We start from the raw sequence: 16,885 nt of genomic DNA, 5'->3' as shown, positions 1-16,885 counted from the left end.
CCTTCAAGGAGGCCGTGCTGGTGCCTCTTTTGAAGAAACCTGGGGCTGACACCGCCGTCCCGGCGAACTACCGCCCCATCTCCCTCTTGCCCTTCTTTTCTAAAATCCTGGAAGCCCACGTCACCGCCTGTCTCTCCCAGTTTATCGAGAGCTCCAACTTTCTCGAGGCTAACCAGGCCGGCTTCAGACCCGGCCACTCTACGGAGACAGTGATCTTGGCCGTGCTGGACGCCCTGAGAGACAAGGGTACCCCCCAGGCCTTGGTATTATTAGACCTGTCAGCCGCCTTCGACACGGTGGATCATAACATCCTCCTCCACCGCGTCGAGCAGGCTGGCATCCAAGGCCTGGCGCTGGCTTGGGTCAAATCCTTCCTGACTGGGAGGTCTCAGACCCTTAGCCTGGGCACCTTTAGGGCTCCCAGGGAGCACTCGCCCTGTGGGATCCCCCAGGGCTCCTCCTTATCCCCTCTTCTTTTTAATCTCTATCTTCGACCCCTTCTTTTCTCTCTGAGGCAGTGGGACGTCACCGTTTTCAACTACGCGGACGACCTGCAACTCATCTTTTCTCTCAACTCCCCTTCTGCTATTCCCAACTTCCAGGCAGCTATGTCCCACATTCTCCAGTGGATGGGCCAAAACAAGCTAAAATTGAACCCCGGTAAGACGGAGCTCCTCCTTCCCGGTAGGAGTGCCACCTTCTCGGGGCCGCACTTCTGGCCGGCAGAACTTGGCCCCTCTCCCACCCCCGTCGCCTCGGTGAAGAGTCTCGGGGTCACCATTGACTCCGGTCTATCCCTTGGGCCCCAGGTGGGGACGGTGGTCTCCTCCTGCATTTACCAGCTGCACAGGATCAGGAAAGTGGCTTACCTCCTTACACCTGACGCCCTCCTGCAAGTCATCATGGCCCTCGTCCTCTCCCGCTTAGATTTTTCGAACGCTATCTATCACGGTCTGCCTAAAACATCTTTGGCCAGACTGCAAGCTGTTCAAAATCAAGCGGCGAGACTGGCCCTTGTGATCTCAAAGTGGCAATCCGCCAGGCCCCTCCTTTCCAAACTGCACTGGCTCCCTGTCACTTCGAGGGCGGCCTTTAAGATCGGCTGCCTCACCTTCAAGTCGCTAGCTGGGCCCTGTCCCGCCTTCCTGAAATCACTCATCAGGCCCTACTGCCCATCTCGTAACCTGAGATCTTCCCACCTCCACTTCTTGATCATCCCCTCTTTTAAACTTTGCAGATCCGGAGGCCGGAGATTTGCATACCAGGCCCCCAAACTTTGGAACTCTTTTCCTCTTTCTCTCAAAACCTCCAATTCTCTTATTCTTTTTCGTAAATCCTTAAAAACCTGGCTCTTCCCCCAATCTAGCTAAGTCCCCCTGTCCCCTCTGCATCCTACCAGCGCCAGGAAACCCATGGTGTCAGTGTGCTCTATAAGCACCCCTTACAATACAATACAATACAATTACAATACAATAACCCATCGGGGTTATTGGTGACGCCGTATTCTGTTTACTGTTACATTTAGTATTGCAAATCTGTTAAGGAGCGCCTATCACCAAGACCCAGCACTATATAAATCAGAATACAAATACAGTGATTGTGTTTTATTTTAATTTTATTAAAATATGATTTACTGTCCCACTTTCACATAAAATAGATGTTGTCTGCTCCAGCTTTATTTTCCTTTTCTTGTGTGCGTTTGCTTGAAGGGAGGGGGGGTGTAGTTTCTCTTGCCTGTCAGTTGCGTGAAGTCAGAGGGGGCCGCATGCTGTCACTGCTGCCTGGGCCTGGCGTGTAAAGACGGACTCATCTCCGTGGTACTTCCTTTTTGGTTCATAGCTATAATGGAGCCTAATTAACTACGTATCTCTGGAATCGCCAGGGTTTATCTCTGCAGTTATTTTTCTGCTTTCATTCTCTGCGCTATTTCTTTTCCAGAGGAAACAATTGTCTCATTTTTTATTAACCGAATTGTAGCAGGGAGACGTATAGTGTGCACTCTGTCAACATGTGGACAGGCTACTCTGTGTTGCTTCTGGTCTAAATGCTGTTATGTTTGGCTTGGTGTACATTGTGGGAAACCTGGCACGCATCTGATGAATTGGGCAATATTATATTAAAAATCAAGAATTAAAAGAACTGGGGTGGGGATATTTTGTTGGAGATTGAGCGTCTGCTGTGGCGCATTCCTGCAGCGTCACTCAGATCTATGTTTACACAGAGCTTCGAGTGATGGGTTCCCTGTCTGTCGCATGTTGCTCTGCGGGTAGCCTCTCCTCACATTCATATGTGGGTCAGAGGGGCATCTGTTCGTTGTCATTAGACTCAGGCATCCGTGGCAGGAATTCCAAGGCACGTCACTCATTCTGCCAGACTGAGATGCTGCTAGTTGACATCCTTGTCCATTCTTCTGGGTCATTTTTGATTCCTCTTCTTTGCATAAATCAGTACATTTCAAAATCGAAGTATTTTTAGTGTGTGTCTGTTTTATTTTTTCACATACACTGGTAGCTCCTCCCAGTGTTGGTAACCACTGCCAAAACAAGACACACACCACTGTGAGGACTAGCATGCTATGAGGACCGATTTCCCCATGGCATTTGCATGTGTGCGTGTGCTAATTACAGCACCTTCTTAACACATTTGTGCAATCAGCCTCTCACTGGCAGGAAAACAGTCTTGCAAATAAGTAGGAGCAACTATAAAAACAAGCCTTATTCTGGGAGAGCTGCAGATGTATTTATTTATTTACTTGGGTGTATAGACCACCAGGCACATCTGCAATTGCCCCTGCTTACATTAATAACCCCGACCCCTTTGTATTCTGTGACCCCATTGGCCGCCCGCTCCCGCCTCCCAGCTGCTCCTCCCTCCCACTTGGCCTCAAATGGAGCCCGCACGGCGTAGGCGAGTGTGACCTGACCCCAGGACACCCCCATGCTGCACGGCCCACCAGCTGTAGGCGCGTCTCGGCCCCAGCGCCACAGTTTCGTCCCTGACCTCGGTGCCCCCTCGCTGCTGCTCGTTTTTTCCTCCCGCTGTTGCCCTCATCTTTGCCATTTCATAATTGTATTGCATTTTAGTGTTTTCTTCTGTCAGTAGTTTTTGCGTTTTTTGTCAATATTGTACCCCTGGTGTGACACCCCCCCGCTCCCCGCCGCTGCTCCCTCGCGGCCCCGCCCCCTTTGTATTCTGTGACCCCATTGGCCGCCCCCCTCCCACCTCCCAGCTGCTCCTCCCTCCCACTTCGCCTCAAATGGAGCCCGTGCGTACGCGCAGCGGGCGCGCCGATTGTGCGCAGAGACCATGCTCAGCGCCAGGACCCCTGGTCCTCTACTATGCCAACGCACTCGACGAACTTACGACACCGCCACCCTCCATGCACTCAACGCCGCCTGCTACCAAGCCACCCGAGGCGCACACACGAACCCTTCACCTGCCAAGCCTTCCAATTCACCTGCCTCCGGACCTGCACTGCACCCGCCAAGCCGAGCACCAGCAACCACCACCTCAAGTGCATCCTGCTCAACACCCGCTCCGTCCACAGGCACGCCGTGGAACTCTGGAACCCCCTCGACACTACATCACCAGACTTCGCCTTCCTCACGGAAACCTGGATGAACGCCTCCTCAGCCCCCAACATCGCCATGGCCATCCCGGATGGCTACAAGATCACCCGGAGGGACCACGTCAACCAACTCAGAGGAGGCATCGCCATCGTCCTCAGAAACACCATCCGCATCACGACCAACTCCGACGACACCCTCACCGCCACCAAACACCTTCACTTCCAGATCCACACAGACCCCAAGACCACCCTCAGAGGCACCCTCATCAACAGACCCCCGGGACCATGCACACAATTCAGCGAAGCCATCGCAGACTTCGTCAGTCCACACGCCCTCACCTCCACAGACAATATCCTCCTAGGGGACCTCAACTTCCACCTGGAGAACAAGGACTGCAACACCACCGCCCTGCTGGACAACCTCGCCAACCTCGGACTCAAGCAACTGGTGAGCACCCCCACCCACTACGCCGGCCACACGCTTGACCCCATCTTCTCCTCCAGCAAGCACATCTCCTTCAGCCACTCCACCGGACTACAATGGACAGACCACAGCTGCGTCCACTTCAACTTCAGGAGAACTACAACCCACCACCACCCGCAACAGGTTCCCCGCAGAAGCTGGACCAAGATCACCGCCGACCAGCTCGCCACCACCCTCAGCCAGAACCCGCCCACCAACACGACGGACCCCGACGAAGCAGCCCGCAACCTTACACAGTGGCTCACTGACTGCGCCAACGAACTCGCACCACTGAAGCACCCTCCCAGCAGACCTGGCAGCAGGAAAGCCTCGTGGTTTACCAATGACCTCAAAAACTCCAAGAAAACCTGCCGCACCCTCGAGAAAGCCTGGCGCCACGACCAGACAGCAGAACACATGACCCCCCTCAAGAACGCCACCCGCAAGCACCACCAGCTGATCCGCACCACCAAGAAGACAGCATTCAAAGAACGACTGGACAACAACACCCACAACAGCAAGGAGCTCTTCAGCATCATTAAAGAGCTCTTCAACCCCAGCGCCTGCAACACCGACATCAATCCCTCGCAAGACCTCTGCGACTCTCTCGCCTCGTTCTTCCACCGCAAGATCGCCGACATACACAACAGCTTCGGCGCACAAACCACGCTCCCAACCACCGAACCAGCGCCCCCCACCACCACCATCTGCACCTGGACCCCTGTCAGCACCGAAGGCACCACCCGCATGATGAACACCATCCACTCCGGCTCCCCTACCGACCCCTGCCCACACCACATCTTCAACAAAGCCGACTCCATCATCGCACCCCAACTCCGGAACATCATCAACAGCTCCTTCGCATCCGCCACCTTCCTGGAGAGCTGGAAACATGCCGAGCTGAGCGCCCTCCTGAAGAAACCCACTGCGGACCCCACAGACCTGAAGAACATCCGCCCCATCTCGCTCCTCCCCTTTTCAGCCAAAGTCATTGAGAAGACCGCCAACAGACAACTCTCCGCCTTCCTCGAGACCAACGAATCCCTCGACCTCTCACAGTCCGGCTTCCGAGCAAACCACAGCACCGAGACCGCTCTCATCGCAGCCACCGACGACATCAGGTCCCTGCTCGACAACGGGGAAACGGCTGCCCTCATCCTCCTGGACCTCTCAGCAGCCTTCCAACACCGTATGCCACCGCACCCTGATACAACGCCTCAGCAACACCGGAATCCAAAGAGCGGCACTGGTGTGGATCATCTCGTTCCTCGCCGGAAGAACCCAGAGAGTCCGCCTCCCCCCATTCCGATCCGCGGCCACCGAAGTCATCTGCGGCCTCCCGCAAGGATCCTCACTCAGCCCCAACCTCTTCAATGTCTCTCGCAGCCATCGCCCGCCAACACAACATCAACATCATCTCCTACGCCGACGACACCCAGCTGATCCTCTCCCTCACCAACAACCCCGCCACCTCCAAAGCCAACCTCCATGAAGGAATGAGAGACGTCGCAGAATGGATGAAGATCAGCAGTCTGAAACTGAACTCAGACAAGACGGAAGTCCTCATCCTCGGACCATCTCCCTCCACCTGGGATGACTCCTGGTGGCCCCCTGCCCTGGGCATCGCACCCAAACCAACGGACCACGCACGCAACCTGGGCTTCATCCTGGACTCCTTCCTCACGATGACCAAGCAAGTGAACGCCGTCTCATCATCCTGCTTCAACACCCTGCGCATGCTCCGAAAGATCTTCCGATGGATCCACACCGAAACCAGGAAGACGGTCACCCAGGCCCTCGTCACCAGCCGTCTGGACTACGGGAACACCCTCTATGCTGGAACCACAGCCAAACTCCAGAAAAGAGTCCAGCGCATTCAGAACACCTCAGCACGACTCATCCTGGACATCCCTCGCCGCAGCCACATCTCTGCCCACCTGAAAGACCTTCACTGACTCCCCGTCAACAAGAGGATCACGTTCAGACTCCTCACCCACGCACACAAGGCTCTCCACGATATGGGCCCGAAGTACCTCAACAGCCGCCTCACATTCTACACAACCACCCGCCAGCTCCGATCCGCCAACCTCGCACTCGCCTCCGTCCCACGATTTCGGAAATCCAACGTCGGAGGAAGATCCTTCTCCTACCTGGCAGCCAAGACAAGGAACTCCCTCCCCACTCACTTACGGCTGCCCCTGGACCATCTCTCCTTCAGGAAACAACTCAAGACCTGGCTGTTCGAGCTGTAGCGACCCCCCCCCAGCGCTTTGAGACCCTTACGGGTGAGTAGCGCGCTATACAATATTTGTTGATTGATTGAACTTCCATTTGTTTTACCTCAAGATCTGAAGCTTCCTCTTGGAGTCAATCAGCTTTCTTTATAAGGAATTCCTATCTGTGGTTTTTTTAAACACTATGTGATTCAAGCATTCTGTGGTATGGCTTTTATTAATATGACAAATGCACAGTTGATGGGCAGAATGCAGAACAATGTCATACATTCACCCCAGTACAGAGATCTGGGCCTAAATCCATCGCTTTTTTTTTCACTCCACACGACCCCAGTTAAGACATGTCCATATGCAAATCAGCCTTAACCCTGTGCCTCATGGGAACAGTCCAGCCCGAACTGCCAAGCCATGTCTTTCCTGGACCGGAATCAAGCATCCTAGGACCGGTTTCCCCATGAGGCACAGGGTCAAGGCTGATTTGCATATGGCCATGTCTGAACTGGGGTGGTGTGGAGTGCAAAGAAACGATGGATTTAGGCCCAGATCTCTGTACTGGGGTGAATATATGACATTGTTCTGCATTCTGTCCATTAACTGTTTTTTTGCTTGTGTTAATATGAGGCATTCATCTCTTTGGGTGCCGAACACAACTGTATCATGTAGAAGGCAGAAATACTTATTGTGGTAAAGGAATTTGCAACAGACAATAATAGAACACATTTGCTGATATATTTCGAAATGTGTCAATACTTTGTGAACTACCCCCTGGTTTACTTTAAAAGGATATTGCGAGATAAAGTGATGAACCTCCCAGTGAGTTGCAATATACTGTTTACATATGGTAGGGATATTTTATTTATGTTACAGTTCTTGGTCATGCACTCCATTTTCTTTCCCTCAGTGCTTTTTTAAACTTGTGTGGCATCTAGTTAATGAAAAAGCTTGAGATCTTTAGTATTAACAATCAGTTGTTTTTCACTTGTAGCCAAAATGTTATGTAGCTTAAGTATAGAAACCGTGTATATGATGTCTGGTAACGCCAAGATATATTCATGTTGCCGTATAGCAACTCAAGCAGTGCAGTAAGTAAATGTGTTTCAATAAGTGCATCCTTATCAGCTATTGAAGAAGAATTTCCAGAGGAAAAAGATCTGAAGAAAGAGAGAGGGATATATCAAGTCTCACTTTCTTTAGGCGGCAGCGACATTTCTGTCCAGTGACCTCCCTTTCATATTCTCTACTGTATGTTGCAGGGGGCACTGTGACGTCTCATCTGGAATCTATACATTATTACAGTAGAGTAGATCTGTTGTTTTCTTATTGCGTTTGGCCACAATTAGACGTAATAACTTATTACAGTTGAGTTGTGACATGATGCCTGCTGCCAGAGCCACCAGCCAAGATGAAAGGCAGGTCAAAGAGCACCATTGCAGGTGCAGTTTAAACAGAGAAAAGGAGGTCTGCCTTTTTAGGTCGAGCTTGGGCAGCTCATGCGCTGCTCTGCGAGGCATGCTGTATTCGAGAATAGAAGCCAAACCCTGCCCATATTTGTCATTGGCTTGTGTCAATGTTCTTCGTACATGCTGACTTCTGATTTGTTAACAGGCTTGTTTGTGCCTCCTTAGTACCGTCTTGTCTTAGTTTGTTATGATTGATATTTAAATCAAGGAATGCAATGGTGGATTTATGTACTATGGATGTAAATGTGAGATGGTTCTGGATGGTGTTGAGGTACGTGACAAAATTGTCAAAGTCTGTCTCACTTCCTGTCCAAATCAGAAAGATGTCTTCTATGTACCGCTTCCAACATTTAATGTTAGAGCGGTACACATTGTCAATGTTGAGAGCAAATGTTTGCTCCGCATAGTTCATATAGGTATTTGCAAGATTTGGCGCAAAAACTGCTCCCATGCTGGTGCCAGAGCACTGCTAGTAGTAGTTGCCACCTCATAGTAATTAATTTACAGACCCATCTCACATTTACATCCACAGCACATAAATCCACTATCGCATTCCTTGATTTAAACATCAATCATGACAAAGGGAGACTATACGCTTCCCTCCATAGGAAACCCACTGAAAAGAACACCCTCCTTTCATACCAAAGTCAACATCCACTAGCACTAAGGGATGGACTGCTCTTTGGCCCATTCCTTAGGATATGCCGCAATTGCACCCTTAAAACAGACTACATGCGAGAGGTGAAGATACTAAGGACCAAACTAGTCACAAGAGGGTACCCCAATAAACTTGTATAAAAGTCTCTCAAACGCACCTGGCACTGCCCCAGGGAAGACCTTCTCAAGACAAAAGAGAAACCCAATCTTAACAAGATTGCATGTGTCACCACCTTTGGCACACATGCCAATCCAATCCAATCCAAAAATTCTTTATTTCGGCCATATAGACCATAAAAGATGCAATAAAATACAATACATACATTTAAAATACAATATTAAATACATTATAGAATAATCTCTTCTCGACCAGCGAGGAATAGAGGGTGCAGCCCAGTACCATGATTCAAAGGACTATTTTCTTTCTTATTATCCATACTGCCATTAGGAATTTGGATATGGCAAACACAATGTGGCCCAGAGTACTAGTTTTCATAACTCTGTATGCCTGTATGTACTTCCTGAACCCCAGGTTTCTACAGAGCGGCGCTATCCAATATTTCCTGGGTCTGTGATAGGCAGGGCATATAAACATGATATGGAGGTCATCTTCCTCATGGGTGTTGCAGCATGGACACAATTTGTCACCCCCTTTAATAATAATAATAATAATAATAATAAAGGCATTTCTAAAGCGCCTGGTGACGCCATCACGGCGTGTCCCCGCGCTGTGGAGAAAGAGTCATACAGGAGGAGGAGCCAACTATCCCTCCTTGGCAAACAGATGTGTTTTCAACATTTTTCGGAACATGGTTTCATTTTTAGCCATTCTAATCCCAAGTGGAAGGCTATTCCACTGGGTAGTGGCCAGCACCCTAAAAGAGCGGCCTCCCATCCTGGCCTTTCTAATAAGAGGAACTTTCAGAAGACCCTTGCCCGCCGAACGAAGTGCTCTTTGGGGGCGATAGGGGATGGCCAGATCCTTCAGATACCCAGGCGCTTCTGCATAGGTTATTCTATAACAGAAAAGGAGGGCTTTAAAAAGGATTCTTTTCCTTACAGGCAGCCAATGGAGGGCAGCCAATGTAGGCTTGGACGCTGTTCTTTTAGGGAGCCTGAGGGCTAAACGGGCCGCCGTATTTTGCAGCACTTGAAGTCTCCTCAAGTTTCTCTCCGTAGTGCCTAATAGCAGCACATTCGCATAATCCATGCGAGAGGTGACCAGGGCTTGGATCATAATACGTCTGGCCTCCAGAGGCAGAAGGTCCAAAGTGCGATTCAGGGTCTTCATAACCCCGAAGCATTTCCCCACCACCTTGTCCACGTGGCTCTCAAACGAGAGTTTAGGGTCCACCCAGACCCCCAGGTTCTTGGCCTCATTGCAAGGGATGGGCAGGGAGCCAAGGCAGGGCGGCCACCATTCATGAGACCAGCTTGCCCCATCTCCCCCTATCACCAACACCTCCGTTTTAGCCCCATTGAGCTTAAGGCAGTGCTGATTCATCCATCCAGCAAGTTCCTGCATGCAGGTTTTAAAGTTCGCCGCTGCTAGTTTCGGTGACTGAGACAGGGAGATGAGCAGCTGCGTGTCATCGGCATAGGATACAAGATCTATGCCGTATGACTGAACAACCGCTGCCAGTGGAGCCATATACAGGTTAAACAGGGTGGGGCTCAGGGCAGAGCCCTGAGGCACCCCCTGTTCCAAGGCCACACTGTCAGAGAGGAACACACCTCTCTGAACCTGGAAACTGCGGCCCAAGAGGAAATCCTTGAGCCATCTCCATGCAGCCTTTGTAACCCCGGCGCTGCTCAGACACCGCAGCAAGGTGGAGTGTGCTACGGTGTCGAACGCGGCGCTGAGGTCTAGCATGATAAGTGCCATGGTGTTCCCCTCATCAGCACCCAACCGTAGAGTTTCGGTTGCTCTCAGCAGGGCAGTCTCAGTGGAGTAGTTCTTGCGAAAGCCAGACTGAGAGCCATGGAACATGTTGTTAGACTCTAGATATTCCATGAGCTGAGTATTTACCAATTTTTCCGTCACTTTAGCTAAGTAAGGAAGAAGGGATATTGGGCGGAGATTTTCCATTATATCCTGACTTACATTAGGTTTTTTTTTTATAGGTAAAACTATGGCTTTCTTCCAGTCGCCCGGCAGAGTGGCCGAAGAGAAAGACAGCTGGATAACATATCTGAACAGCGGCTCTAGCGCATCCAGACTGGCATTAAGTATTTTGGGGGGGGCCGGATCACGGGGGGAGCCAGATTTAACTTTTTTGCATATAGCACCAAGTGTTTCTGCAGCAGGGACATAGAAGGTGGGTAATTCAGAATCAGATGATTCTGCCACCCAGCTGCAGGCAAGATCAGGGTCATTGATCAAATTCCCCGTAAAGCTGGCATAGATGTTAGAAATTTTGCCTGCAAAGTAGTGGGCAATATTGTTGCAGGTTTCCACCGAGTCTGCGGACGGCCCACTATTGTTAGATGCTACCGAGATCTCTTTATAAATTTTAAAAAGTTCCTTCGAGGAGTTTTCAGCCTCCACAATACGCTGTTTGTAATGTGTGGCTTTAGAGACCCTAATAGCCTTATAATATTCTTTTTGTTTTTTCTTGTAATCCGTTTTAATCTTTGGGCAAAATTTGACTCGCCACTCACGTTCCAACTGCTTGCAGACAGATTTCGCAAGCTGAAGTTCCGGAGTAAACCAAGGGGCCGTTTTCCTCACCTTCTTCGTATTACTCTCAGTACGCATAGGGGCCGTTTTATCCAGTGCACCTAAAATGCGGTTATGAAGCTCGTGATGGGCTATTTCACAATCCGTCCCTTCTAAAGGGCCATCTGCTGTAATTAGTTCACTGAAGGTGGACTGCGAAAAGTTTTTCCATTTCCGTCGCTGATACCTCTGCTCAGAATCTCTCTTAGACTCCGCCTCTGAAATCTCAATCCGGAACGGAATCACAAAGTGATCCGACCAAGGGACTGGAATCGGAGTCAGAGGTTGTACCTCAGATCGGTGACCAAAGATAGGGTCTAAAAGGTTACCTAATCTATGCGTAGGGTCCTGGTTAATGAGTTCAAGCTGAAGGGAATGGAGATTGGAGCAGATGTCCTTAGCATCCATATCCGTAGGGTCATTGAAATGAGCGTTCATGTCACCGAGCACGAGGAAACTCCTTTTCCTGATGGCTAGATGAGTAGAAGCCTCCATGAGGCTGGAGCTAAACTCAAACATCCTACCAGGCGGTCTATAAACCAAAATGCCTGAGAGAGAGGTTTGGGGTCCCATGGTGATGTTAAAAGCACCAGCTTCAGCATTGTTAATGGTGAGGGGTGTTAGGGAGCATTGAAAAGGCAGTCTGGTGGCAATAGCAATCCCACCCCCCCTACCATTCCTATCCAATCTAGCCAAAGAAAAGCCAATGGGCAGGGATTCTATGACATCAGGGTCAGATGAGCCTCCAAGCCACGTCTCAGTGAAGAACATGATGTCATAATCTTCATCCTCAAGTAGATGATAGATTTGAGTGCTATGCTTACTGAGCGAGCGACAGTTGACCATACCCGCCTTAATCTGCCGATTGCCCTGCGCCTTCCCAGCCGTGGAATAGGGCTTGAAAGAGCACCATGAACAGTCCCGTAGGGATAGAACATCCGAGGTGTGTAGGCATTGAGGGGCAACCTCGGGACAGAGAGCTAGCAGCTCCCTACTATCATATTGTATCCTGGGGGCAGTAAAGTGGCCAGAGTCCTTAGCCCCTCGCCCCGTCCTGTCGCGGACGGGCGCAGACGGGCTGGACTTTGGCTCGACTTCGGCGCGCTTCCGGCGCGCCCGCTGCACGCGTCCGCTGCGCGGACGCGGACCTACACACATTTGTAGTCGACCTAGGGGAAGCTAGAGCGCTGAACTCTCCGACCTAGCCCGGAAGTGCTGGGCTCCTCCTCCACCCTCCGCAGCAAACGCCCACAGAGGACGCGGCGGACCGGGGCGGGAGTGATGAGGTAAACAGAGGGAGTTTACAGATAAGGGCAAGTTTTTAAAAATACAGTATTACACCACTGTTAAAAAGTCCATAGGACGCTAATGTTAAAAATCACACCCACGCTGTTTAGTCAGCGCTCGCTCGCAGTGTCACACACACACCAGTTTCCCAGCGTGAGCGGAGAGAGTCGACCACTGCCACCGGCCAGACTCTTCTCCACCACGCGAGTGTGCTAGATAGCGGTATTTAAGCTCACCGGTACAGCGGAGCTAGAGCGCTGAACTCTCCGACCTAGCCCGGAAGTGCTGGGCTCCTCCTCCACCCTCCGCAGCAAACGCCCACAGAGGACGCGGCGGACCGGGGCGGGAGTGATGAGGTAAACAGAGGGAGTTTACAGATAAGGGCAAGTTTTTAAAAATACAGTATTACACCACTGTTAAAAAGTCCATAGGACGCTAATGTTAAAAATCACACCCACGCTGTTTAGTCAGCGCTCGCTCGCAGTCCATTTACAAGTAAAAGTTTTGGTAGGGAGTGTGCCAAGCCTCCATTGCACAAACAATTTCCTCGCCAGTACAGGAAAAATAAAATCCATAAAAGGTTCAAAGGCATAAGAATTTTTGGATTCCATAAATCGCGCAGTAAGGGTGCCGCTATTGTGAACATTTACCATAAATGAAAGGCTCTTGTCCTTGTAAATTTGGGTCAGGGCTTTGCGTGAGATCCTTTGGCAACCTCGAGCAGGATCGTCCCATAGCTCTGACAAGTTCATACTGAGCAGTTCATTCTTTACGAAAGCGAGCCAGGGGATTTTGCTGTTGAGGTTCAGGCTCATGACATTGATGAGGTCCTGTCTGTAATGGTGTAGTTCGTCAGTGGGCCATAGCCGGTGCCAGAACTTCACTGGCTTTGACACAAGCTCTTCCGCAATAGAGGGAAGACCCATATCTAATCTTAGTGGCAAAAGTGGCGTGCCTTGCGGAAGACCTAGTAGGCGCCTTAAAAAGCTGTTTTCCACTCCTGCCAAGTCTTTGCCTGCTTTATACCCCCAAAGCTCACTGCCGTACATGGCCGCTGCCTTAGCTTGAGTCCTATATGTTTCAAGGGCCGGGCTTAAGGGCTTAAAGGTGGAAGTATTTGCCACCTTCAAGATTGCACCCGATAGCTGGGACAGTTTAACCCTTGATCTAGCTATCTGGCGGTCCCATGCTAGATTTTCCTGAAGTGTTACCCCCAGATATATGAAAGTAGAAACCCTCTCAAGGCTAACGGTACCCAGGGTGGGGTTGGGTCTGGCTTTGTTAGGAGGATTGAAAATCATGAACTTGGTCTTCTCTGTGTTCACCTCCAACCCGTGTTGGTGACAGAAGAGACCAAATCCGTTCAGGATCCTCTGGATCCCCATGGGGGATTTGGAAAGCAGGAGGGTATCGTCAGCAAACATGATTGCCGGGACCCTCCTGCCTGCCAAAAGTGGGGCGTCATTGTCCTTCACGTTATCTAGGTGTAGTATAACGCTGTTAATGAAAAGACAAAACAGGGTCGGTGCCAAGACACAGCCCTGCCTGACCCCTCGACGGACTGGAAACCTGGACGAAAGCTTGCCATCCCTCCCACACCTCACCTGCGCATAGTTGTTTTCATGCAGCCTGCTTATAATGCTGAGTAGCTGGGGGGGTACTCCTAACTTTTCCAAGACCTCCCACAATTTCCTGCGCGGGACTAGGTCAAAGGCTGACCTCAGATCCACGAAGACCATGTACAGCATTCCCCCCTCTAACCTCACCGTCTTCCAGTAAAGGAGGACGAGGCGGAAAATCTGATCCATGGTCGACGTGTTCTTTCTAAAGCCAGCCTGCAGGGGGCTCATAATATCGTTGTCCTCCACCCAATCCAACAGATGGTTGGGAATAAGGCGCGCAAAGAGCTTTTGGGGTACATCTATCAGGCTAATCGGCCTGTAATTGGCCGGGAGCAGAGGAGACCCTTTCTTATAGATCGGTAGAATCTCTGCCCCCAGCCAAGAGCCGGGGACCGCCATACCTCCTAAGATGGCGTTAAAAAGAATAAGGAGGTACGGACCCCAGATGTCTGGGTGATGCCTAAAGAGATCCCCCGGTAGTTTATCCAGCCCCGGCACCTTTCCCAGCGCTAAGCGCTCCAGAGCAGACACCACCTCCCCTAGAGAGAATTCCAAGGCCGTATCCGAAGTACTTGTGGACACTGCCACCACTCCGTCTGGCCATAAAGTAGTGTCTTGGTAGAGTGCCCCGAAATGGGCCTCCCAAAGCGAGGGGGCGATGTTAGGTTCGACTGCTGTTTTAAGTTCCCCCGTCCCATTGTTTACCAGGGCCCAGAATTTCCTAGAGTCTCTAACTTTTAGTGCTTCAGACAGGTCATGCCAGTGATTCCAGTCCCACTCTGCCCTTGCATTGGCCATTGCTGCTTTGTACTCCCTCCTGAGGTCTCGAACCTTACCCTTATTAGAGCCCTCCTTGATTGTAGCAATTAGCTCGGATTTAATTGCCCTACAGGAGGAAGTGTACCAAGTGGGGGCACGAGTCTTTTTCCTTCGGATTTGTACCACCGGATGGAACACCTCTGCAAGGTCCCTTACTAGTCCCTGGTGAATGCTGGCTAATTTCTCATTATAATCCGAGGATCTTGGTTCATTTATGAGCGCATCCACCTCCTTGAACCTGGGGAGTGCCAGACCGTATAGCTTATTTATGGCATCTTCTGTGCTGAGGAACTTTCCCCATTTAACCCGCCGCCTGTTTGTGGTGAGGAGCATATCCCCCTGATCCTCTCCGCAGGCATTAGCGGGCGAGCCCGCTGGGGGCAGAGGATGCTGGATCTCCAGACGGAGAGCATTGTGGTCGCTATCCGACCTTGGTAGCACCCTAAAGTCAAGGACTTTTGGCCACAATGTAATATCTAACATTATATAATCCAGCCTTGACTCATGGCCCTTTCTGTTGAAAGTGCACAATGAGGGGGTATCGGAAGGGGTGCGGCCATTACATGCCCTCAGTGCAAAGTTCAAGGTAAGGGACATGAGTTGCACTGCTAGTGGGGACCAGGCTTTAGGGTGAGGCGAAGACGAGGGTGGGACCCCCCAATAATCATCCTCAGCAGTGAGGGCACCCTCCTTTAGTCCTTCTAGGGGTTAGAAGTCACAATTAAAGTCCCTCCCAGCACTATCTTGTGGTCACCTGACAATTGGCCTAGGAAGGAGGACAGTTCGTTTAGGGTGTGGGATTCGTTTGGCGTGGCAACTGGTCGCGAGTAAACATTAACAATGGCCCATGATGTTTTGCCAGGCCATGTAAGCAACACGCACTGGATGTCCTGCGAAAACGTGTGCATCTTTTCCGCCTGGCACCCAATGTGACTCGCTATCCAGATTGCCAGGCCTCCCGACGGCCTCCCCCTCCCGCTCCATTTTGCTGGGATTTCAAAAATTTCGAACCCCCTTCTGGTCTGTGGTTCCCTCGCCCATGTCTCCTGAAAAAGGAGGATATCACTACCACTTAACAGGAGATCCCAATCCGGTGTGCCTTCCTTATTTGTGATCCCTGCCACATTCCAGGAGAGAATTCTCAACCCTGGACCTTGTGGTAGTGATCCTGGCCCTCCAGGGGGAAATGGTGCGGTGGCTATAGGGGGGTCAGGGTCTTGCGGGCCATTAATAGTAGCCGGAGTGATAGGTGATGCATCCACCTCCGCTGATTGCGAGCTGTGACCAATCCGGATACTAAGTAGTGACCCTTCTTGACCCGGGATGCCTTCCAGGGTAACCCTTCGTTCTTTTACGGTGTCCTGTGGCCTGTGATCAGTTACAGGAACAACACTCACTTCCCCCCTGCCTAGGACCCCACAAACTGAATTTCCAAGACTCGGTTGAGTATCTCCCTTTTGTGGTCAGTCCACCTGATCAAGACAGGAAAATCTATTGTGGTGGATAAAGTTACCAGGAACGGGAGGTACATAATGCTTGGGCCTGTAACGTGAGCCATCTACAGCAAAGCCCACTCTAGTCCACCCCGCTCCCTCCCCCCCTCAGTGTTACAGACATTTGGGTAGAAGTGTGAGAGAGACACTAGTTCAATGGTGGACTTGTCAGGCCTTACAAGCCAGTTACAAATATAAGTGGCGACCTGTGGGCTTTTAAAACTGACAATAATGCAATCCCCCGCCCTGTTCTTTGGGGTAAAACCAATCCATGGAATCCTCCTGACCATCAAAACCTCACCTTTCAAGTTCGGAGGGAGGGGCCTGTTGATATTGAGCCAGCCTATTACCTTGTTACGTAGCGAGTCCTGCGGCTCCCTTGTATCACCGGTGAGCTCAGGCACTCCCACCATGATCGCCGTGTAAGATACTGCTTCGGGGGGCAAGTTGACCACCCTACGCCTAGCATTGGGGCTAGTAGTGTGGCCGGTAGGACCGTTGGCAGAGTTCTCATCTCTCATCGGTTGGGAGGATGCAGGTTGCTTGGATCTCCTAGGAGCAGG

General features: G+C 51.0%; 2 protein-coding genes across 2 annotated transcripts in view; one reads left to right on the top strand and one right to left on the bottom strand.

Moving 5' to 3' along the window:
- The window catches only part of LOC147709815 (uncharacterized), a 1,100,435-nt gene extending 1,088,488 nt beyond the window's left edge, over positions 1 to 11,947 (bottom strand). The window contains 1 exon segment of the mRNA XM_086926112.1: positions 10,487 to 11,947. Coding sequence (XP_086782238.1) covers positions 10,487 to 11,947 — 1,461 coding nt within the window.
- LOC147709814 (uncharacterized) overlaps positions 1 to 16,885 on the top strand; it is an 85,444-nt gene that overhangs the window by 54,635 nt on the left and 13,924 nt on the right. The window lies entirely within an intron of this gene.

This window comes from Lissotriton vulgaris, chromosome 6, assembly GCF_964263255.1.
Source record: "Lissotriton vulgaris chromosome 6, aLisVul1.2, whole genome shotgun sequence".
Lineage (NCBI taxonomy): Eukaryota > Metazoa > Chordata > Amphibia > Caudata > Salamandridae > Lissotriton > Lissotriton vulgaris.
Note: the sequence above shows the minus strand (reverse complement) of the source record. Positions and strands in the feature narration are given on the sequence as shown.